A 24,430-nucleotide genomic window follows, 5' to 3' on the forward strand; every position below is an offset into this window, starting at 1 on the left:
ACTGACACACGGGGACAGTTATGCGGGAGAGTGGGGCGGGGCGTGTCTGGGGAGCCCTGAGAGGCTCAGCTCGCAAGACGGACTCTCAGGACGACGGCGCCAGGAGAGGTTGCGAGCGTGGGCGCCCTCACCTGCTGCAGCTCCAGCTGGCCCTTCCCTTGCCTCATGATGTTGCCCTTTTCCAGCAGCTCCTTCTGGGTCTTCTCGAACTCTTCCTTCCCCTGGAGGGGAGACACAGGATAGAGTTGAGCCACAGCGCCCAGACCAGGGGGGTGCAGTGAGGCCAGCAGCCTCTGGGGGCGCTGCGGCCACGCTCGGGGTGAGGACAGGGCTTGGGGAGAGGACGGGGCGGAGGCACGCCATGCGGCCACGCGAGGGCCAGGCTCAGGGCTCGGACGGGGCCGACGCATGCCATGCAGCCACGCGTGGGCCTGCCCCAGGGCTGGGTTCGGGGTGAGGTAGCAGGGCCCCAGGACTCCTTTAGGCCCAGCCCTCAGACGGGCACCCGCCACGTGGCACGCATGGGCTCAGGAGTGAGGACGGGGTGTGGGGTGAGGATGGGCTGGGCGCACGCCACCGCAGTCAGGCCCCACTGCTCTGCCCAGCCCCCACAGTGGGAATCACGGCTGGGCCTGCCCCCTGGTATACAGGGTCTGCCTGCCCACCCCTGCCCGCTGTCCCTGGGACGCCCACTCGGCTGACACCTGGGCCTCGGCTCAGAGGCCCAGCCCGGCTCACTGTCCCGTCACCTCACTGTTCCCCCTCTCCTCCTGCCAGGATCTTTGCCTTTGCTTGTACTTCAGGATTTACTTCCCCAAACAGGACAAGGCAGCAGGCAAGTCCTGCCCTTGCAGGTGATCGGCAGCCATCCCTGGGGGGCACCGCAGGACCTCTGATGGTGCAGCCACATGGGTCCAAGGGCCTGAGATAGGGGAGGACAGGACTCCAGGGGCCCAGCTGGCCTGGAAGGTCGAAGGGAGGAGGGCACTGGGACTCGGCAAACCCTTGCCGGGACCCACGTCTACCTTTGGCCATAAGAGCCTTCTCTGGGGGGATCAAGGTCCCCATGACAGGGTGGCAAAGCTGGAGCCCTGAGGACCAGGGGCCCTTCCCAGGGCCCAGGCGCACCCACCTGCAGGTGGACGTAGTCATAGTCCTCCATCCAGCCCCCCTCGCTGTTCTCATACTGCCCGTCAGGCGAGTCCTGGGAGGTGAACTTGGGGGGCGAAGGCAGGGGCCGGGACTGGATGCTGCTGGCCTTGTCAGTGGGGTTGGGGTGCAGGGGGCCACCCCCCTCCGGCCCTGGAACAGAGGCCTTGGTCCGTCTGAAGAGCAGCGAGGCGTTGCCGTGCAGGAAGGAGGCCAGCTGCTTGGCGTCCTCGGGCACTGCCCGTGAGCAGGCCACCAGGCGGTCCAGGTCTTCGGGGGTGGCCCCCAGACCTCCCCGGCCACTGTCGAGGGCCTGGCCATGGGCCACCAGTGTCTGGTACACGTCCTCCATCTTCTGCAGCTGCCGGCTCAGCTTAGCATGCAGCGTGCGGTCAGAGGTGTGCGTGGCGTTGCCCACTGCGCTGCGGGCGAACTCCAGCAGTTCGTGGACGGCCGCGTGCACAGCGGCCACGGCGGCCCGCAGGTCTGCGGTTGGAGGCTCCTGAGGCTCGGGGGGCCCGCGCCGGCCCCCGCACGCGCCTGCGCTGCCTGCTAGGTCCAAGAGGTGGGCCACAGTGGCACTCACGCCCTGCTGCAGCCGGGCTAGGGCCTCCACGGCCACCTCCAGCTCCAGGGGCTCGCGGCCCGGCACCGCCGCCTCCAGGGAGGAGGCCGACTGGCTGCTGCGGGTGCTGCCAGTGCTCGAGGCCGACAGGCGCTTGGCGTCGGCCGGGACCTCCCTCTCAGCCGCAGGGGGCACCGAGTACAGGCTGGCGTCCGCCATGGCACTGCTGGCCGCCTCGGGGGGCAGGAGCCGCTCCCGGGGCACGTCGTAGAGGGTGCCGGGGCCGGGCCGCCGCAAGCCTGGGGGCACGTCGTAGAGGTCGGGGGCTGGGGGCGGCACGTCATACACGTCCTCGGCCGGCGGGGAGTCTGGAGGAAGCGCGGCCAGGACCAGCGGGTGGCGGGTCGGGTCGAAGGGCTTGGTCTTGGCGAAGGCGGGGGGCACGTCGTAGGTCTCCTCACGCAGCAGGGGGCCGTCGGGCACGTCCTTGCTCACCGAGGGCGGGACATCGTACACCTGGGGGCCGAGAAGCAGGTCACAGCTGCCCGTCCACCTGCCCCTGCCTCAGACCTGCGGGTGGACCCAGGCATCCACACACAGCCTGGCGCTCAAGCGTCGCCATTCTTCCTGCAGGTTACGCTTCAGAACCCGACTCTGGGGCCAGACCAGAGCTCAAAATCATGGCCCCACCACTTACTAGCTCTGTGACCTCAGGCGCTGGCTGGACCTCTGTGCCCGGCCAGTTGCCTGTGAGAGAACGCCCTCACGGGTTTATTGTGAGGACTACATGATTTAATTCTCTGTAACTGCAAACACTCAGAGAGAGGTCAGCTATTGCACCATTACCTCCACCACTGTCAGCATTGCCACCACTGGGATATCCTCTAGTCTATCAGTCTCTCAGTCCTGTCCGACTCTTTGTGACCCCATGGACTGGTGCCTGCAGGCTCCTCTGTCCCTGGGATTCTCCAGGCAAGAATACTGGAGTGGCTTCCCATGCCTTCCTCTAGGGGATCTTCCTGACCCAGGGATCGAACCTGCTTCTCTTACGTGTCCTGTATTGGCAGGCACGTTCTTTACCTCTACTCTATGGCAGATATGAACAGGTGGCTGAGCCACCTGCATGCTGTGCTCAGGGTGCTGACGCCCTGGTTCGACCAGGACAGTCCTGGTTCGTGCCCGAGGCCCCTTCTAATTATTCATCCTCCTCCTCCCCCTCTCAGAAGAACCCTGGTTTGGATGGTGCGTTCTGTGGTCCCCCTGCTATCCCATGTGATGCTCTCAAGAACCTCCTGGAGAACGCCCTGCAGGGGAGGGACCCTTTCCCTGAAGAAAAAGCCGAGGCTTGGAGGGGCGCCTGGTTTCCAGCCCCATCACAGAGGTCCTGGAGGCAGGTCTCTGGAGCCCCCTGCTCTGCAGGCCCCCTCCACAGGGCGCACACAGTCACACCCAGCACCCTGTGTGGCCGCAGCATCCCTTCTGCTCTCACCGCGTGGTGGCTGGCCGGCGGCAGGCCCTTCTCCACACTGGGGGGCACGTCGTACACGTCCAGCGATGGGTCCCGGCCATTGGGACCCTTGACGGCCATGGGGGGTGTGTCATATACCTGAGGGCAGGAGAGGCGCAGTAATGCAGGGGCCAGGGCCACCTGAGGGCAGGGAGAGAGGACCCCAAGATGCACCCCAGGGCTTTCCAGGCCGGGGCTGGGGAGCGCAGCGCCCCAACCCGCCACCAGCCCAGACACCCACCTCCTGGCTGCACTGGCCGGGCAGCAGCCCGCGCACGGGGGGCACGTCGTAGATGTCCTGGGGCCCCGGGGCCAGCAGGTAGCGCGGGATGTCGTACTCGTCCTGCTCGGGTGGGGGGGCCTCGAACACGTAGCCCTGCCCCACTCGGGTGGGCACCACCACCTGCGGGCAGACGGCCAGCCGTCACCTCCGGCCCTGGAGGCCAGCCTCCACGACCCCCAGGGCGCTGCCACCACCCGAGGTGAGCAGGACACACACGAGGGCCCCAGAGTCGAGGGTGTGCGCGTCTCTCAGAGTCCTGGCCTCTCTTCAGTCAGACTGCGTGCGGGGACCACAAGGACCTACTGTTGGCCAAGAGCCATCTGGTGTGGAAGGACACAGGTGCTGTCTCCACAGCCGAGCAACCCGCAAGGTTCCAGAGGCACCTACACGTGGGTTGAGGAGGGGGCCGCGCCTGCCGACGGCGCCTCCCAGCCACACTGTCCTCAGGACAGCCTGCCCACGGCCGTGTCCCCACTGGAGGGCCTGGCAGCCGCCTTTGGGCTCCAGATGATGGAGGCAGTGGTGCCAGGCAGGGCTCTCCCCAGGCCGGAGGAGGAGGGGGCCTGCAGGCGATCCCAGGGGTCAGGGCCCGGGGCCTCCCTGCCCTCCTTGTTCTGCACACCCTTGGAGGATTCCTGGGAAGGGGGTCACTGAGAACTCCCAGCCCCCAGAGCCAGTTCTATGGCAAACAGCAGGACACACACTGTTCCTGCAAGTTGTGCGGGGGTGTGAGGGAAGGATGGAGATCAGAACCAGGACCCCCGCTCCCCACAGCACCACACCCCGGGGGCCGCGGAGACCACCCTCCACGCACCCAAAAGGACAGGGCCTCGGTGGGGAGGTCTTCCCTCCTGGTGCAGGGCGCGGGGTCCCTGGCCCGCTAGTGGGCAGGGTTGGGCAGGCAGCCTCCCCCTGCGGGCCTCGTGGGCCCCCAGATCTGCTGACCCGGCAGGGGCACACCTCCTCCACACGGCTCCCAGCTCAGCCCTCTTGACAAAATGCCATTCTGTTCCCTAATCAAACGGGAGGTCTGGGACGCGGTGACTCAGGGCTCCCCACCCGTGGGGCAGAGGCAGGCCTGCTCCGCAGCCGCTGGGCGCCCCCGGGGCAGAGGCGCGGCCGGGAGGGGCTCGCCCACGGTGTCCCCACCCCCGGCTTGTCTGCGCAGCAGCCAGCAGGCGGTCCTTCCCAGGCTCTCTTCTCCAGCCCCAGACTTGAGTCTCCTCCAGGGCTATTTTCAGACGCTGGAGCCGTCCAGCAGCAGGCCAGGGGGGCGGCTGGCGGGACGTGGCGGGTCGGCGGGACCCTGAAGCGAGGCCCGAGGGGACCCCGGGACGAGGGGTGCGCCCCGGCCTCTCCCTCCTTGCCCGCCAGCACCACTGTGGGGAGCAGCCATGCTGGCTGACAGATGTCTCTGGTTAGAGGGCAGAGCAGGCGGCCACCGGGAGGAAGCTGATCAGGGAGACCCGTGCCCGAGAGCCGCAGAGCCCCTCATCACAGGCTGCTGGCTCCACACCTGAGGCCCCATCAGCAGACCTGGCACCCCAGGGGTGGGGGACAAACCCAGAGCTGAACAGGAGACACAGCACCCAGCCCACGGCCCACAGGAGCTCTCACGCACACATCTCAAGGCACAAGAGACAGACACGCAGAAGCCGAGAAAACACGCCCCCCAGCCACGGCCAGACACACATCCAGACCATTACCTGGGCAGGCGCCACAGTGCACCATCAGGAGACCAAAGTGAGACTGAAGGCTCCCAAGACCCCAGAACCCGGCAAGCGCCCTGCTGCCTTCTGCCCGACCACCGCCGGGCAGCCTGTCCCTGTTCCGGGCAATGTGTGTCACCCCTCGCGACCCAGGCCAGCCCACTCTATGGTGCCGAAGGACGGAGGCCCAGGTCTGACATGGGTTCCCCTCTCCTGAAAAGCGAGGCTGAGCTGAGCCGTGTCTGCAGCTCTGACCCAGAGGCGCACCCCCATGACTAGCCTCCTCCTCTGGGGCCCCCCGGCTTCTGCCCTCGGCTTCCTAAACCATGCCCTAGCCCCAGAGGGTGCTGACTCCCGAGGTGTCTCTGACCTCCCCTGAGCCACACAGGCCGCCCTGCTCCAGGCTGCCGACAGGTGACCATTCCTGGGCACCTGCCTCATTAGTCGCCTTCTGTTTCCCTGGCCCCAAGGCCCCACTGACACTCTGCAGGGTCCCCCTCAGTCCAGTCAACCGCCAGCCCTAGAACCAGAGGCCTCAGTTTCCCAGGCTTCTGAAAGCACAGCCTGAAATGCGGGCACAGATGCAAGCTGCAGGATGTTTACAGTCTTGCAGTTTGTCACAGAGACACTCGCCATCAGAAACCCCTTGGAGCCTGTCCCCCAAAGAGGGGGTGACAAGCAAAACTGGGGGCAGCTGTGATCACACTTAGGGACCCAAGAAAATTCTTCTGGTATCTAATGCCAGATTTCTGACCTCAAAGGCAAAAGTCTGTACCATGTGTGAAAGATGAGTAGTTCAGTAGACAAAATACGCTGAAATCCCCCAGTGGGCCCATCTCGATTGGGGGAGTTCCTCTCCAGGCGTTCTCACACATTATGCACCTGCCCGTGACAAGCAAGCACGGCTTTCACGACTATGAAATGAAAGCAGATGCAATCGAGGCTGCCCAGGCCAGGAGCAGCGAGGCTTCTCAGGGGAGGGCGAGGTTCCTGGACACAGAGCCTTACTCCCTGGGCCCCCAGCCAGGTCGGGGCCCTCGGGGACACTGGCTCTGGGCAACTCCCCCAGTGGGCAGGCAGGGGGAGCTCGCCAGCCAGGGGAACCCAGACAGCAGTCCAAGAGCAAGCCGCGTGCACGGGAGGGAAACAGGACCCACAGCTAAACGTGGGCCCGAGTCCACAGCCCACAGTGGGGCCTCGCTGCGCCGCCGGGCCGGGGGCTTCCACTGTGTCCGGCCTCAAAGCTGCGCCAGGACACGCCCGCCTGCAGAGGCTCGGAAGGAGAGAGCAGGCGGGGAGAGCGCCTGCCGGGGGAGTGTGAGGAATGGAGCTGTGTGGGTGTGCCAGAGGGACTCTGGCCTGTCCCCAGGCTCCCCAGCCAGTCTCCCCACCCCGCCCCGCGCCACTGTGCAGCAGTCCCTGTCTGGGCCGCCCCACCCCAGCCCCCAGCCTGTCCAGCCAGGCGGTGGAAGGAGCAGGCGGAGATGAGGGGCCTCCACCCAGGCCTCCCGGCTGCCAGGCTCTGCCCGTGGCAGGGCCAGGGTGACACCACACGCTGGACCGCTGCCCGGCGGGCATCTTGGCCCCAGGCCGGCAGAGCACAGAGGCCCAGTGCCGTGGGGAGAGTGTCCTCAGATGGGCAGCTCTGGGCAAGACACGCACTCCAGTCTTGCTCCGTCCATGGCAGACGGGCCCCAGGGTGAGGGGCGTGTGGGCAGGTCGGGGTGCCGCTGGGGTGCTGGGCTCCCACCTCCCATGGGCAACAAACAGCCTGCCAGGGACTTGGAATGAAAGGCCCTCTCGGGCGACCAGACTGTCCAGCAGGCAGTGTGCACCCTCAGTCCAGGAGTCACGGGCAGGTCACCCTGCGGCTTCTGTAGCTCGCTGCCACGGCCCGGGAGAGGGTCAGGTGCCTGGGGGACGCGCTCACTGCTGAGGGGCCCCCAGGCGCCCTGGGCCCTTCCTCCATGCCCTGCTGGCTGGCGCTCATGCAGCCGCCGTCCTGGCAGAGCAGCAGGAGGGAGCAGCTGCAGGCCTGACAACCGCAGAGGCCCCGCCGCCCCGCACCGCTCACCCTCACCGCGCCACTGGGCAGAGAAGCGTCGCCACTAGCCAGCGCATCCTTCCGGGATCCTGGCCACTCCAGCCTTGCGCTCCATACCCCAATTACCCGTCAGAACCCCCACTCCCCTTTCCTGGGCTCCCTGCGCCCTCCCCTCTGCGCAGAATGGCTTTATCCTGCACGGCTGGGCAGGTCACTCCCACCCCAAACCCTCTGTCCTCAGGAGGGTACCAGGCCCCCAGGGTCGTGGCTACTCTCAGGCCTCCTGGGCCAGCTCCAGCTGCCACACCAGTTTTCCTCTGCCAGGAAACCCTCCCACTGGGGCTTGTCAGCTGAAGGACACCTCATGGCCCAAGACCAGCTCCATGTCTTCTCCTGGGCAGCTCACCCCCACACCAGCAGACACATAAACACTCAGCATTCACCTCCCACTGCAGCCCCACACCAAATGCGGAGCCGCTATGGGAACCCCCGTGGTCCCAAAGATCACACTGGCTGGGCCCTGCTGTATCCAGCAGTCAGGCCTGGGCAAGACCCCCCGGAAGTGCCGCCTGATCTCCCAGGGAGGCCTTACCTTGGCTGGTGGCTTCGTCCCCTCCCAGTGCCGTGTGTCCATGGACGGCGGCACCTGGTAGACGCCCTGCCCTACCCCGGCGGAGGGTGGCACCTGGTAGGTGTCCTGGGCGGGGCTGCCTGGTCCCGGAGGCACCTGGCAGTGGTCTGGGGCTGGGCTGGGGAACGGGTGATGAGGCATCTGCTTGGAGAAGGAGGAGGTCTGCTTGGCCGGCGGGGACTGGAACTGGGGGCTGGGCCCAGGGGCCTGGTAGAGGCCTTGCTGAGTCTTGCTGGGGGTAGGTACCAGGTAGACGCTGTCTGGCTGGGGCGGGAAGGTGGCCGGCAACATGGGCGCGTACGGGGCCGCGGGGGCCAGGAGGCTGGGCTGGGGCGGGCCGGGCGCCGCGGGCTTCTTGTCGTGCATGCCCACCAGGATCTTGAGGCGGTTCCCGGGCACGATGCCTTGTCGACCATGGAGTGAGCAGAGCCACCAGCCGCCCAGGCCCTGCGTGTCCCGCTCCAGCACCGTCATGATGTCGCCCTTGCGGAAGGAGAGCTCATCCGGGGACTCGGCCACATTGTCATAGAGGGCTTTGGCCAGCACGTTCTGGGGAGAGAAGTGGGGCGTGAGGGCAGAGGCGGCACTCGGCACCCACAGCCCTCCCGGCTCCCACCCTCTCCAGGACTGGGGGGGCATGTGGCTCTGGCACCGAGGCAGGAACTATGCAGGGTTTAGCGGGATCCCTTGGTCTCTGTGCCCACCGTCCCTGGCAGAACAGCCCCGTTGATGCTGGCGCTTCTTCAAACGCGCCTGCAGTGTGCCTCAAAGCCCTCACAACTGCAGCCTCCACCCACACTCCAGGATGGCACCCAAGCTACTGAAAAAAAACACAACCAAATACTCCCAGAGTCACGCTACAAGCTGGACCCAAGGCTGGGGAGGGCAGCGATCATGACAGTAACGACCACCACGTCCTGCAGAGAAAACAGGATGCACGCCCTGCCTGCTGCCCCGCCAGCACAGTCAGCCAGGAGGGAGAGACCAGACGACACACAGGAGCAAAACAGTCATTGTCTGCAGAGCACGCGCCATCTACGTAAAGAGCCCAACAAGCATGAAGGGCCGACCTCACGGGAAAGACGTCAGCAGATAACAAAAGCTGCAAGTTATCTAAGAGTTAAGCAAGCACAGACTCCAGGAGACTTCAGAGGAGAAAATGCGCCAACTGGGCCAAGTTTACTTAATATGTTACAACTGCAATAAAAATGCCAACAGAATTTTTGGGAGAGGGAAGAAGTCAATCAAAGACAAAGAATCTTTCTAGAATTAAGTGGAGAAATAGAGGTCAGCAGGTAGGCAGGTTCGTTCTGAAAATGGAAGGCAAAGAGGCACTGCGTTCTTGCCATGAGGATGGGTCACGACTCCAGATCACGACTGGGACCCCCACAGTGATGGCGAGGGCAGGACCACAACACACATGCTCACGCACCGCGGGAAGAGAAGCCCGTTTGGACACTTGTCTCACGTTTCAAACACCTGTAAAAGGTACGAGCTTAGAGGTGACAGAAGAAAACACTGTCCCAGACTATCTCTGGGACTTTGGAGTGGAAAAAATTATAGAACAAAACCCCAGGAAAAAAGACCACAAAAGCACAAAATCTAAGGAAACAACAACAGAAGCAAAGATAGATTCAGGCTCACTGACGTGAATGGTTTCAGCTGGATGGGCGAATCACAGAAAGCTGGCAGGTGGCAGGCCACCAATGATCTGGAGTCTGGAGGGGCTCTAACATCTAAGCAATGAAAAGGCAAAACACCAGCAGAAACCCCACAAAACACAAAGAGTTCTCTGAAAGGGAAAGTAGACCGGCCAAGACAGCCACAAAGGATGCGCAGGGCCCCAGCCAGCAAAGCGGGACACGTTCTTGATTCTACCCTGAGCTCTGGCAGGGCCCGGGGGCTAATGAGGAATGCCAGCCATGCCCGCCCGAGTTTCGGCTGCAAAGAGGCGCTCTACGGCCCAGAATGCTGTGTGCAGATGTCACAGGCACCTACAGAACAACTACGTGTTTTTCACAGACACTTGTCCAAGGACAGATTCCAGACACATTACATTTGCATGGGTGCCTCCGGAGGAGGGACAGAAATGAGACAGACATCAGGAATAAATGGGGAAAATACAGCAAAACGGGAAGGCATCCCGTAAGACTGAGGAAGGCCGCAGAAGGGCAACACCATCCCCCCAGCCCCGCTCTTTACTCCAGTAATTACCCTTAGTTCTCACAGTTGCCCCAGAACCACTGACTTGGGGCGCTGCTCTGTTCTCCGTGAGTCAGCCCCCCCGGAGCAGGGAGACATGCTCCACGCAGAGGCCCCAGGGCCCAGCAGGAGGACCCCAGTCCTGACAGACAGCGTACTGACAGGCCTGGAACCTCCCTGGAGACAGAGAACGGGAAGAGGGCCCCGCCTTTCAGTCCTCAGCCCACTGCGTGTGCCGGGGCAGGGCCCAGAGGTGCCCCAGGGGCCCAGTGGGAGGGACAAGGCCAGCCCGGCCCCAGGCAGGAGTGGAGGCAGCGGGCAGGGGAGAGGGCAGCGGGCAGGAGGGAAGGCAGCAGAAAGGGGCGAGGGCAGCGGGCAGGGGCGAGGGCAGAGGGCAGGAGGGAAGCAGCGGGCAGGGGCGAGGGCAGAGGGCAGGAGTGGAGGCAGTGGGCAGGGGCGAAGGCAGCAGGCAGGAGTGGAAGCAGCGGGCAGGGGCCAGGGCAGCGGGCAGGGGTGAGGGCAGGAGGGAGGTAGCAGGCAGGGGCGAGGGCAGCGGGCAGGGGCGAGGGCAGCAGGCAGGAGGGAGGCAGCGGGGAGGAGGGAAGGCAGCAGGCAGGGGCGAGAGCAGCAGGCAGGAGGAAAGGCAGCAGGCAGAGGCGAGGGCAGCAGGCAGGAGTGGAGGCAGCAGGCAGGAGGGAAGGCAGCGGGCAGGGGCGAGGGCAGCAGGCAGGGGCGAGGCAGCGGGCAGGAGGGAGGCAGCGGGCAGGGGCGAGGGCAGAGGGCAGGAGGGAGGCAGCAGGCAGGAGGGAAGGCAGTGGGCAGGAGTGAAGCAGAGGGCAGGGGCAAGGGCAGCGGGCAGGAGTGGAGGCAGCGAGCAGGGGCAAGGGCAGTGGGCAGAATGCAGGCAGTGGGTAGGGGAGAGGGCAGTAGGCAGGAGGGAAGGCAGCGGGCAGGGGTGAGGGCAGGGGCGAGGGCAGCGGGCAGAAGGGAGGCAGCGGGCAGGGGTGAGGGCAGCGGGCAGGGGCGAGGGCAGCAGGCAGAAGGGAGGCAGCGGGCAGGGGCGAGGGCAGCGGGCAGGAGGGAAGGAAGCGGGAAGGGGTGAGGCAGTGAGCAGGAGGGAAGGCAGCGGGCAGGGGCGAGGTAGCGGGCAGGGGCAAGGGCAGCAGGCAGGAGGGAGGCAGTGGACAAGAGAGAAGCTGGCTCCTGGCAAGAGGGCCAGGGCCGCTGCAGCCTCCAGGGCAGTGGAGAGCTTGGCGGGGTGCAGCAGAGGCCCAGGCCTTGCCAGGAGGGAGGCCAGGCCTGAGGCCAGGACTGTGCCAGGCCAGCAGGGTGCCAGCCCCTCCTCTGCGTCTCCTGGGGCCTAAAGAGTCAAAGCCTGCTCTGGACCTGCCTTGGAAGTGGGACTTGGGGTGGGACCACCTGCATCCACTGGGGCCTGCGTCTTGTCCCCTGGATTCATCAGCGGGCAGAGAAGAGAGAGGACGGGGTCTCACCCAGCTCCACGTCGGCCTTGGGGGCCATAAAGAGGTCCAGGGACCCAGGACCGCACGTTCAAACTCCAGGCTCAGAGTGTTGGTGGGGAGTGCACCCCCGCAGAGCCGGAGGCCAGGAAGCTGGGAATCAAGGGGGATGAGGCCCAGGGAAGCCAGTGCCTGCGCGGAGCAGAGGCCTGCCCACACCAAGGGGAGCAGCGGGGTTCAGGCTCCACACGGCACCATCCACAGCACATTAGATCAGGTTAGTTATGAACACAAGAGGGGTACATGATTCCTCAATAAAAAGTCACTTGAACTTGAAAAATGGGGAGAGGATAATGTTTGAGATGATCAAAGAATGCTTTTTCCTCCTGTTTTTCAGAAATTTGCAATTTTTATTTAATAAGCATTTTTTGGTTTGGGGGTTGAAAACACATACGTCTTGACAACCTCCTGGGCTCCACAGCAGGATGGGATGGCCCAGGCCGAGGTGGGTCAGAGGGCAGAGGCCTGGGAGGAGCCCCATAGCCCGCTGGGTTCCCAGGTCCCAGCCCCGGCTGCCTGCAGGAAGAGCAAGTTTCCCAAATATGGCCTGCAGTCTGCTTGATGGAGCACACTCTGACTCCGTCGGGGGGGCGGGACGTCCAGCCCACTCTCCCCCAGCGAGTGACCCCAGAACACAGAGCCACCCCGCTGGGTCCCCTCAGCCCCTGCCCCATGACCACAGGAAGTGCCAGCAGAGTGAGTCACAGGAAAACCCCTCCAGCCCAAGGGGGCGGGTGCAGACAGGGGCATGCCCGCGGACGCCCCCCACCTTGGAGGAGGGCCGCCGGCGGGGCCGGCAGAGGGGCTTCAGGCAGTGCTGGCCTCTCGGGCGGCTGGAGGGCTCCATCCAGGGCCAGGGCCAGCGGGAAAGGGGGACGGGGTGGGAGGGAGGGCCCGGCCCCAGGAGGGTCCCCAAGGAGTTACCGGGGCACTGTGCGGTGTGTGAACACATGGAGCAGTCGGCCCACGGCGACCATACGGTCCAGGGAGGCCAGCGCCTCCAGAGAGGGCACACGGCAGCAGGCGCCTGGCACCAGGAGCGCCTCGACCTGCATCAGGTGGTGCCCGCTGCCGCCCTGAGCCCCAGGGCCGGGCTCGCCACGGCCCAGGCACTGCCACGCGCCAGCTGGCCGGGCACCACCCCAGGGCCTCCCAGCCACTCCTCACGCCCGTCCCCAGGTCTGAGCAGCAGCACGAAGACCGGCCTGGGTCTGCCCTCCCCGCACTGCAGAGAGGGTCCCCTGAGCTCAGGGCCGAGCCTGCTCTCCCAGAACGCTGCTTCTGTTTGGTAAGAGGCTTGCCTGGCCAGGTGCTGGGCCGGCCTCTGCAAGGCAGCGTGAGCCTAGCTCGACCGAGAAGACACACCACGGTCCACCAGGACAGGGTGAAGAGTGGGACGCAAAACTAACGTGACAGGGCCAGCTCACAGAGGCTGGGCTGAGGGCCTCCCAAGAGAGACGTCTTAGGCGACTCACGAAGGACGAAAGCCAGGCAGCCAGGAAACCGTGCGGGGAAGCGCGTGTGGACAGAGGGCAGACACGAGACAGGACCGTGAAGCGGGGACAGGCTGGAGGGGAGCCAGGGCCATGGCCTGGACTGGCAGACTGCCTGGGGAGGACGCAGGGAGGGCCCAGTAAGCACGTCCTGTGGTGGCATGCCGTGGCAGAACAAGGCGAGACCCACCGCTCCGGAGCACTCCTGCACTGCACGCGTGCCCCCGGGCCCGGAACCTTGCTCCAGGCTGAAGAGGGGCCCATCCACCCAGCACCCAGCACCCGGCCCGCCAGCCTCCGTCAGGAGCCCTAGGGATGTAGAGCCGGGCCCCCGGGAGGGCAGAGCACAGAGGCCCACCCATGTCCAGGCACCCCGCGGACGGCGGCTGCCCACCCAAGCCTCTGGCCCCTTGCTCCTGACCTGGGGAGCCCCTCGCTAAATTCTACTCCTTCAGTACGCTACTCGGGTGTCGCAACCCCCAGGAAGGCTCCCACGTCCTTTCCCGGGCACCCACCGCCTGCTGCGTCCTCCCTGAAGTGCCTGCCGATCGACACCCCTCATCACGGCCCACTTCGTGTCCCCCAACCTGGGCGTCCAGGACTGGGGGGGGTAGCCCCGCACAAGCCAGGCTGAACCCGGGGCTGCTGACCTGCCGGGTGCAGGAGGGGGCGGTGCTCTGGCCTCCCTGGGAGCTGCCCGAGGAAGCCAAGACGGCCCCCTGACACGGCCTCGCCCCAGAGGGAGGGGACAGGGGCACCACCAGCCTGAAGCAATACTCCCCAGGCAACAGCTTGCAGTCGGCGCACCCAGAACAACGGCCTGGTTGTTGCACGGGGAGCTGAGAGGCTGTCCCGCAGGCTGGCCTGGTGTGAGAATGGCCCTCGTTGTGTGCGCCAGACCCACCCGGGCCCAGGGCGCAGAGCAGCTGGGCCATGGCCTCCATCGGATGGGTGTGCCCTCCACTCGCTGCCCCGGGGAGTCCCGGGTGTGCTCTGGGTGTCCCCAAACCCAGGCTCGTGGGCGGTGCTACCTGGCGGCTGAGACACTGACAGGCTCACAGTGACGACCTGAAGACATGGCTCTTCTGCACACTCAGTTATCTCCTCCACCCATCGTACAGACGGGGAAACTGAGGCACACAACTGTTACCTGATCTGCCAGCGTCACGGGCAGAACATGGCAGAGGAGCCCTGAGCTGTGTGGCAAAGCGCAGCCGGGTGGCCCCAGGGCACTGCTCAGGTCCACGGAAGCCAGGGTGGAAAGTTCACAGGCCTTGTCCCCCAGCCCCCCAGCCCCGCCTCCGCCCCCGCCACACACCCTGGCCCTGAGCACAGAACCCCACACACGGCACTCACTCCGCAAACACTGGTTCTCTTCATGCACGGCCGTCTCAAGTGTGGGCCAAGTTTATCTCTGGGGTATTCTGTTTGCTTGTCCCAAAGAGACCCTGCGGCCAGTGGATACAGCCAAAACGTGTGTGTGCCACCACGGCAGCCCACGCCCACAGCTCACCCATGCCCTGGGATGCCCCCAGGAGGGCAGCCCCATGCCTAGGTCCCTGACAAGACTCCACTCTGCTCTGGGCTGCAGTGGGGCCAGGAGGACAGCGCCTCTTCCCTTTCCAGGGGTCCCCACACCCCCATCTCGGGCAGTTGGCCTTGGTATCGCCCAGGACAACTGAGGGATCAGGGTCTGGGCTTAGGTCTTCAGGGTTCAGCGTGAGGAGCATGGGTGAGCCCCCCACGCCAGAGCCACCCTCTGGGAACAAGGGAGGCGTGCCTCCTTCCCCGCCTACTGGGCAGCGTCTGAGACCCCAACGCAGAGCAGACCCCAGGCCTGACCCCAGCAGCCAGAACAGGTCCACAGACACAGACCGGAAACCCGGCTGTGGGGAGTCACGGCCAGCAGCTCCCTCGGGCCAGCAGGCGCCCGGACCTGGCCTTAGCTCACAGTGGCGAGAGCGGAAGCCTCTATCTGCAGGTCCCAGGCAGGGAGCAGGGTACGGGCAGGCGTCCCGGGCACGGACCCTGGAGGCTGGGCAGGAAGGGCCCTCCTGCCGCAGACACGACCTGCAGCCTCCAGCACACCAGATGGTGGGGAGGGGTGGGCCTGGCCCCGGGCACTGAGTAGCCCCTGGGGAGGGACGAGAGCAGAGCCCGCTGTCCCAGAGCCCACCCCACCTGCTGGCAGCTGGGAGTGGTCCTCACGCCCTGAGCTCCACACCACTGCCACCCACCCAGGGAGCCGACCCAGACCCCAGACGCGCTGGGACGGACCGCCCTGCTCAGTCTTGGGATTCGGCTGCTCGGCAGAGGGCCAACACAGGCCGACCTTGACTTCACGGACAGCATCAGGCCCTGGGAAGCCAGCACAGCCACCCCCCAGGTTTGCCACCGGAGGGGCCGAGGCAGAGGCACAGCCCAGCTGGGGCGGCAGGGGCGTTGTTCCTTACAACGCCTTGGTTTCCCCACCTTGGCGCTCAAAGCCCCCTCTCCAGTCCTAAATGATAACTCTTAGTAGCCCTTAAAGCAGCACCACCTGCTTCAGCAAGAGGAGGAAAGACACACGGGCACAAAGAGCACAGTTCTCCAGCTCAGAACAGTTCCAAGCCCCAACTTCCAGGACGCGCTGGAAAAGGGGTCTGGGACAGGGCCCTGCCCCTCCGCCCTGAGCTCCCTCTAGGCCAGCCAGTGCTTCGTCCCTCTCCCCAAGCAGAGATGGGAGCTGGTCAAGTCAGAGGCTCCCCCACCCACCCCCTGGAGGGAGACCACCCTGGAGCTCCATAGGGGCCTTCAGGGCCCAGAGAGGAGGAACTTGGACAGTGTTTTCCCAGAGAATGACCCAGTGCCCGCAAAGCACTGTCCCCGCCCCCTTCCACCTGCTGGCTGGTTCTGGACGCCCCAGCCAGCCGTGGGCTCCTGGGGGATGGAGGAGAACTCTCCAGGCTGAGAGAAAACGGGCGCTGAGACCCCTAAAAGAATGACGGAGGCCAGGTGGGGGCCACTGAGGCACAGTGCGGGAGCCAGACAGAGACCCCACGGAGCTGGCAGCATCCCAGTACCAGAGGAGGGGAGCACGTGCACGAGCTGGGCCACACCAGGAGACTGTGCTCTGGGTCAGCTCTGAGGACTGTAATGTCCCTCTCTGGCCTCAGTGCCCCCATCTGTGCCTGGGGGGAGCAGCTGTCTGGGGGCCTCTTCCGCTCGGGCAGGACTCCCAGGGCACTGCCCTCAGTTCAGTCCCTTGCCCAAACCTGGGCAGACGGGGCCAGCCCGCAGCGCTGACACCTCTGTTCAGCGTAAGCGTCAAGCTCTCCGGAGCGGAGGCTGACCGTCCTGGCAGAGCCTGGGGCTGCCCTAACCTGCCTCCACCCTGCACCCACTGGACTCTCCCCTAGCCGAGGTCAAGTGGGTGGTGGGTGCCAGTGCCAGGAAGGCTTGCCAACAGCTCCTCCCAGACTCCCTTCCGGCCAGGCTCCACCTGCACCCGGGCCTCTCTCTTGCTTTTCTAAGCCTGTTAGCCCTAACGTCCCTCCAGCCTAGCATCAGCTCTCCACACTGGAAAGGAAACGGTCATGGGGGAGATGAGACCACCTCCAGGCCTGGCTGAAACCGGCACAGCAAACCTGGAGAGGACCTCCCAGCTGAGATTCTTAAGGCTGGGGAGAAAACAAGCTCCTTGTTCTCAAGGCTAGCTAGAGATGGGAGACCCCGACAACTCCCCGGGCTCTAATCCCTCACACTCCCCGATCTCCCCCAGGCCTCGGCCAACTTCAGCTTCTCCGAACCCGTCACCACCACCCGGGGCTCCGCCAAGCGCAGCAGCAACCCAGGGACGGAAGCCCGGGCTTCGGCCACCCAAGAGGCGGCCGCGCTCCTCCCGGCTCGCACGCTCCACCCGAGGAGGCGAGGGCCCGGGATGGGACCGCCGCGCGGGCCTGGACTGCCCTGCCCGCCGTCCAGCTCCTACAACTCCTTTTGCAGCGAGCGAAGGCCATAAACGAGAGGAGCCCGCCCCGGATCCCGGAATCCAACGCTGGCGACCCGGAGGTTAATTATTGACTTATCCGTGGACCACGCACTTGCTCCCGGCGCCCTCGATCCCTAGCCTGGGGCAGGGGCAACGACCCCCAAAAGACACGGAGCACCACCCCGCCTCCTGGAAATTCACGGCCCAAGGGGCCCCGAGTCGTTGCTCCAGGCGATGGAGGGGGGCTCGGAGACCCGGCTCTCATGCCCAAGGTCACCCGGCAGGCGCGGCCGGCAGGCGGGAGCGGGACTGCGGCCAGCGACTTTCCCGGATCCAGGAACTTCCCTGCGGCCCGCGGCGCCCAAGCCCGGTCCTTCCAGCAGCCCACGAGCGTGCGGGGCCTACGGTCCCCCACAGCCCCGGCCTTCGCGAGCCCGGGCCGCGCAGAGGGGGTTCCCAGGACCCCGGCCCCACGCCCCCGCGGCGGCCGTTCCCAGGACCCGCGGGTCCGGCAGGAAATGCCGCTCACTTAACCCCTCCCCGCCTGGGACCGCCCGGTCTGCCGCGGTCCGGGCAGAGCCGGGGGACCTCCGCGGACGGCCCCGGGTGCGCGGACCCCGACCCGGCCGCGCTCACCAGGTAGTTCATGGTGTCCGCTGAGCCTGGGCTCCCCGCCGGGGCGCACAGCCAACCGCCCGCGCCGCGCGCTCGCGGCGTCCCGAGCGCCCCGAAGCCGCCCGGCTCCCGGGCCCGGGTCCAGCCGCCTCAGTGCCTCCCCGGCCACTGCCACCGCCCAGGGCCGGCCCGCCTCGCCCCGCCCGCCGCCGCGCCCGGCTCCGGCGTGCCCGGCCGCGCGCACCCATTGGCCACTCGGGCCCCCATGCAAATAGGCCGCCGACCCGGGGGCGGGGCGCCGAGCAGGACCCGCCCCCGCCCCCGCCCCCGGTGCCGGGACTGCGCGGGGCTCCAGGAACCCGCCTGCCCCGCGCTCCGAAGGCCTGTCCCAGCCCTCCACCGAGGGCGAGCACGCACCCTCCGGAAAGGCCGAGCCCTTCCTCTTTCGGTAAGACTGCCGGGATTGCCCTCCTCTTCTGCGGCCATGGCAGCCCCGAGGGCGCCAGCCTTCCCTGCCCGCCAGCGCGGGTCATTTCACACGCGTCCATCCAACAGTCCAACTCAGATCTGCACCCGGAGGAGCATGCCCCAGCTGGCAGAAAACTAAGATTCCGACCACCGCACCGACTCTGGTCAGGCCTGTGGTGTCTTAAGAGCCCCAGGATGTGAAGACACGGCAGGGAAGCCGGGGACGGCGGCTGTCTCTGTGGGTAATGCGGGGAGAGGAGGCCCAGAGCACATCGTGTTCTAACAGCCACAGTGTGCGGGAGGCTCCAGCGCACCGGGGACAAGAAGCTTGTCCATCTACCCCCTGCTCCGAACTGAATCCAGCTTTCCTAGTGCTGCCCCCGGGCCTCTGCCCCCACCCAGATCCCTCAGTCAGCCCTGTGGAGGCTGACACCTCTGGCCCAACAACTCCCCTATTTCAGCAGCAGGGGCTGGGAGGGATTCTGATGGAAATAGTCAGGAGGGAGAAGCACTATGGGAAGCTGAGTGGAGGGCACCCCTCCCTAGAAGACAAGCTGTGACCGTCTCTGAATGTGGTCCAGGGCTGCACGGCGGTCTGCAGGGAGATCTAGGATGGAGCCGGCTCCAATGGGTTCTCCCACAGGCTGCCTTCTCGAGTCACTTGCTGAGTGTGCAGACACCCTCAGGCAGCTCGGAATACCAGCGAAGCAGCGGGGCATATCCTGTAGAGAACCCCCGGGCGTGGCCTATAAAACACATACAAGCCGAAGGAAGACCCAAAGGTGTCCCTCCACCGACACCCAGGCTGACAGCCCCTCTCCAGGTGTGCTACCATGGGCAGGCTCTCCCTCATCTATAAAAGGAAGGGACTGGCTGGTCATAGATCTCTTGGAAAGCTTGTTAAGAAACAGATTCCTAGGTCCCCTCCTCCAGAAAAACTGGAAGTGGTGGGAATCCGGACATCTGCATTTCCCCCAAAACTGCTTGGGGAACCACTGGACGGAACTCTCAGCACAGCGTGTAGGTAAAGAGCAGCAGGGTTTGGACACAGGGGGACCCAGAGTCCTCAAGAAGGAACGGGACAAGCTGCCACCCTATGGCCACCTTAGGACTGGCCCCCCTGTGCCCTTCAAAACAGCCCCGTTCCCCACAGAAGAGCCAGCTCTCAGGGGAATGCTGCCAAGGGTGACCCCTCCTGCTTGTTCCCAAGGCTGCGCCCCAAAGTCAGAAAGGAAGCCGTAGGCCTGCCCTGCCCTCAGCCTGACTGGCACCTCGGCTTCCAAAGAAACATCAGAACACCTGTCCATGCTGAGTGGAGGGGGTCCTTAGATTTTCCCGGGGTCTCCACTTGGGTGGGGACTGGGGTGGGGACCAGGCTCCACAGCCAGGCAGCAGGTCTGCACAGAGACGGGCAGGGACATCCCTGTTGAGCCGGCCTTGGGAGAGCGAGGAAGCTGCTGCGAACAAGCCGGGAGACCCTCCCTCCGCGGGGCTGGTTTAAAGCTGCACGGGGGCGGGGCTGCTCTAGTGGGCGGGCAGGCGGGGGAGGAGAACCCAGCTCTGGCCCAGGCATTTCAAAAATTTGCTCCTTTTCCACTTAAACTCCCCACCCCCCCAAGACTGTGCCTCCCAGAATGGCATTTCCGCTTTGGAATCCAGGCCCCGGGATCTATGCCCCACTGTGCTGGAAGGGGAGAGGTTGAAGGGGGAGCGGGGTGCCCCCTCCCAGGCCTGCCTGGGGATCTGGGGGAGGGGCGCCCATTGGGCAGCTCCGTGGGTCTGTGGGGGAGCAGACCCTCCCAGGCCAACGGCCAAGGGACGCAGCCCCCAGGACAGCGCTCAGTCCAGCCCTGGGCCAAGGCCTCTATATGATCACATGCTCATCTCGTGCCCACAGTGATCCTGCACAACAGGCTTCCCGATTCGCCCCATTTTCCAGATGAAGAGGCTGAGACCCAGTTTCCCGCCCCCCTGCCCCTCTCCACAGACTACAATCCCTGAAGGGAGGGCCGGCGGGGCTGCTAGAGCGCAGCCCACCCTGGACCCCTTGTGGCACCTTCAGGACCTGTAGGGCAGAAAGGGGGTCGTGGAGCAGGGGTGCCCAGGGAAGCCGAGGACCCTGCCGCACTCAGAGGCCCCAAGGGACAAGTAGGTAGGACCCAAGCACCATCCTCAGACACAGTGAGCTCAGAAGGGGGCCCGGGAGCACCCCTCCCACACAAGGGCCACCCCTGCAGGGTGACCGCACCGCATGGCCGGGAAGGAAAGGATGGACAGGCTGGTTGAAGCCAGCAGAGCGCCAGCTCCTCCCAGAACACCATGGTCATCCCAGCGGCCTGCCTCTCTGCCAGGCTGTGGGCGAGCTCACAGCTGAGGTGTCCCCCCAGTCCCTGGGGGAGCAGCTGTCTGTGCAGGGCCGATGGTGGCCCGCACCCCAGGCCGTTGGTTCCCGTGCGTCCATCACAGGCCCGCTGGGGCAGGCGCTGCTGGTGATCCTAGGCCCTGAGTGAGGAGATACGGTGCCTGCCCTCTGGGCTTTAGGGGGTCTTATTGTCGACGTCAGACCCACAGCACAAAGAACGGTTCTTGCTTTAGCCCCAACAATGTCTGTGGCAGCATTTATAGTAGCAAACAAAGAGAGGCATAATGTAAATGCCCAGCTATAGGGGACTGGTTGGGCCACCAGAACCTCTCGATGGAATCCTTTGTAGCTATTAAGATGGCCACTTTCAAAGGCTAAAATCATGGAAGAAAATGCTGATGCCAAGTGAAGCGTGGACTGAAATGGCTAGCTCCGAGTGGCTCGGACAGCTGCCTTCTCCTAAGCCTGGGCTTTCCCAGCAGCACTGAGGGGGGCCGGCCGGCTCCGGGGACGCAGCAGCAGGGAAGGATTTCCTGAGGCCGGAGGTGAGGGCCAGTCGCAGGGACAGGAAGAAAGGATGCCTCTGGAAGGCCACGGTGGACGCCTGGCCCTGGGCTGGCCACGCACACCAGCAGGCTCCAAGGCAGCCTGCGAGCCGGAGCCCGCCCTGCAGGTGAGGGGGCAGGACCCCGCGGGGGCCCAGCTGTGCCAAGAATTGCTGTCACACATACCGCCCTCCCGGGGCCAGGACAGAACCATCCCACTCAGAGGCTCGGACAGGGGCAGGGCCTTGCCCCGGCACACCTCCAGAAAGTGACAGAGCCACAAAGTGCAAACCAGCTACCAGGGCGTGTTCCCACAGAGGAGCACCCCAGGGGACCCCAGACAGAGCAGCCCCCGGGGGCTGGAGCCATGAAGCACTGCCCTCCAGGTGGAGAAACCACCACGGGCGTCCATGTGTCATTATGGCGGTGACCAGCTGTGGGGCAGGCTCCAGTCCCCCCCAGGGCCCCGGGTCAGCCCCCAGGGGTCTGGGTGCAAGGGCAGGACCAGGGGAGAGTGTGGGTCAGACCCAGAGCTGGGGGGCTGGACAGCCTGGACCCCCACCTTAAGGCAGCTCCCTCCCTGCCTCAGCCTCTTTCAAGGGCAGCACAGTCTCCTAATTCTTTTAATTGCTTTTCTAATTTGAAAATTAAGCAGGCGCAGAGGCACCTGCAGGGAGGTGCTGGCTTCAGATTGAGGCTCTGCTCACAAGGCTGGGGCGCTTCCCAGGGGCTCTCTGCCCCAGCCCTGGGTGCGGACCCTAGTAGCCTGAGAGCCCCCCTCTCTTCTGTGCCCCTCCCTGTGTGCCTCAGAGAGCCAACAACCGGCTCCCCCACTTCCATGCACAGAGGCCTGCCCCCCCGCTGGCACTGGGACCCCATCCCCGGGTCCTCGCCCCCACAGCGGTCCCTCAGCACTGTCTGCGGAGGGCAGGGGTGGGAGAAGGGAGGGCTGGGACGAGCCCCTGTCCTCGGAGAGAAAGCTAGGCGGCTGAGCTCTGGCGGGCAGCCTGGGCGGCAGGGCCAGGGTGTGGTCAGGCAGCACCAGCCCGCCATCTGCCTGCCTCTCCCATGGCAACCGGCCCCAGCGCAAGGGCAAGGGGAGGGGCGACTGAACATGCCATCTGCCGCCCCCACCCGCTTCTGCCGGAGGACAGGTGCTGGCACCCACCGCGGCCCCCGAGGGGATCAGTGTGGCCCCGACATCAGTGGGGGTCGGGAGGCCGGTGGGGTCACAGGAGGGACCAGGGAGCCCTGGGCTAACGCTGCCCCCGAGGGTGGGGCCGCACAGGGCCCGCCCTTCCGCGCCTGCTCCAGCCTGCAGGGTGCTCCACGCGCCCCGGACCCACTGGTCCTCCTCCAGGTTGGCCTGCAGGCCAGGAGCTCTGAGTCCACCCGATGTGGGGCCCTCCGTGGTCGCTGCGTCTCTCAGAGCCTCTGGGATGGCACATGTTAAATGTAATCACAGGCCAGGAGGCTGCAGGCACATTCACGCCTCCACCTTAGACACCAGCCCTGCCCCAATCAGGCATGCTCCTGGGCACCCACATCTCGTGCACAAGTGCCCTCCGGTAAGCCGCCCCTGCTCTCCCAGCCCTGCATTTCCACACCCCCTGGGCGGTTCTGCAGCAAAAACCTTTCTGCGAAGCCCAGGTGCCCCCAGACCCCCAGCCACCGTGGAGAGGTGGGCAGGGTCTCCCCTCAGCCCGGTGACTGGGGTGTGGCCATAACGGGGTCTGTCAGGACACATCCTCCAGCACCTGCTCCCCGCTGGAACACCACTGCCAGAAAACAAGTCCTTGTTCTTGGGGAACGTCCACTCCAGGGTGGGTGCGGGGGGCAGCGGCGAGACACGGAATGTCTGGGGAGAACGACACAGACAGCAGGGAACAGAGAGGGCTCCTTTATACAGATGCGGGCTCCTCTCTGAGGGGGTGGCATTTGAGCAGCGTGTGACTCTTTTGCTCAGGCTCATTATACAGAAAAAAGTAAGTCAAGGTTTATAAAAAATAGCACAGGCATGCCAACAACTCCCTGGGTGTGAAGCGCAGCACACGGATAGGAGCGGCTCTCAAGCCAGCCTCCCCCGTTGGAGCTCCTTGAGGGGTCCTCGGGACCTGCGGAGTGACTGCCTGGCGGGGTGCTTTGGCGGGCAGCCAGGGACAAAGTGGGGAGCCCAGGAATCCATCCAGACCAGGGAGGGTGGAGAGACAGGGGCAGCTCCCAAGAGAGTGCCATCTCCTCTTAGAAGCCTCTCCCCATCAGCTCAGGAAGAGGGGATTTGAGCCCTGGATACCCGGGGAGGGCTGTGGACAAGAAGGCACATGTCACACTGCTCTGAACAATCACGGTACTTTGGGGAACTCGGCATTTAGGGAACACAGACAACCCTCTGGGCATGCCTCAAGGCACACAGGCCTGGATATCAGGTTTTATAAAATACTGAAATCGGGTATTATACCATCACCAATGCTAGTATGTCCTAGTATTAAAAGCACTCAGCACACAGGACTAGAGACAGACATCCATTATTAGCAAGAGAGCAGGACGTAGAGTCAGAAGTGGACTGCTCAGCACAGCAGCAAAGACAGAACTATTGATACACACCCTGTGCGTGAGAATCTCAAAATAATTTTGCTGAATGAAGTCAGACCCCAAGGAGTATACACTATGATATGCTTCTGCTTGCATCAAGTTCAAGAATAGGTGAAACCCTTTCATGATGAGAGAAATCACAATGCTGACCACCAGACACCAACACAACACACCAGTAAGTCAACCACGCACCGGTAAAAATTAATTTCCTAAAAAGGGTCATGGGAGAGTCATAGTTTTTCCTTTTGAAAAAAAAAAAAAAAAAAATGTTGACCACGCTATAGGGGTGGGGCACACTTTACAGTAAGGTAGTACCTGTGAACTTTCTGAGATGATGGAGAGGTTCAGCGCCATGATTCGATTGACGGTTACATGGGGTCTACATTAGTCAAAACTTATCCAACTGTACACCTAATGTCTGTCCATTTCACTACATAGAAAACCTCCTCAGTTAAGAGAGTCTCAACTGGTAAAAATAAAACAAATCACAGAGGAAACAATAAAGAGCATTAGGAATACCAAAAAGTAGGTATTGTGATCCTAAACCCACGGCATTACTTTTTGCCCTGGCCGTCAGGGAGCGTCAAGTTAAATGTGTATGCCTACCTTCCCCATACATTACAAAGTTCTGGATTTTGTGATGATCCCAAACTCTGTCCTTCACTATAATCTGTTTCAAATCCTTACTGGAATTTGGTAGGGTTTAAATAATAAAATTGAATTCCTGGGGGAAAAAAAAAACCTTAGAGAAAGGATTAACTTTAGAAAGCCGTAA

At 64.2% G+C, this 24,430-nt stretch overlaps 1 protein-coding gene across 2 annotated transcripts in view; it reads right to left on the reverse strand.

The window, feature by feature from the left end:
- The window catches only part of BCAR1 (BCAR1 scaffold protein, Cas family member), a 32,935-nt gene that overhangs the window by 3,529 nt on the left and 4,976 nt on the right, over positions 1-24,430 (reverse strand). Inside the window, exons 1-6 of one of the 2 annotated variants that reach the window (XM_065925011.1) lie at positions 17,710-17,856; positions 7,850-8,437; positions 3,463-3,624; positions 3,204-3,320; positions 1,133-2,230; positions 132-221 (exon numbers count right to left, since the gene is read on the reverse strand). In XM_065925011.1, the coding sequence (XP_065781083.1) occupies positions 132-221; positions 1,133-2,230; positions 3,204-3,320; positions 3,463-3,624; positions 7,850-8,437; positions 17,710-17,721 (2,067 nt within the window). In that variant the 5' untranslated portion in view covers positions 17,722-17,856. Of the gene's footprint in view, positions 1-131; positions 222-1,132; positions 2,231-3,203; positions 3,321-3,462; positions 3,625-7,849; positions 8,438-17,709; positions 17,857-24,430 lie in introns of those variants that run through there. The other variant, XM_065925012.1, reaches the window with a different exon arrangement.

Source organism: Muntiacus reevesi, chromosome 2 (assembly GCF_963930625.1).
Source record: "Muntiacus reevesi chromosome 2, mMunRee1.1, whole genome shotgun sequence".
Lineage (NCBI taxonomy): Eukaryota > Metazoa > Chordata > Mammalia > Artiodactyla > Cervidae > Muntiacus > Muntiacus reevesi.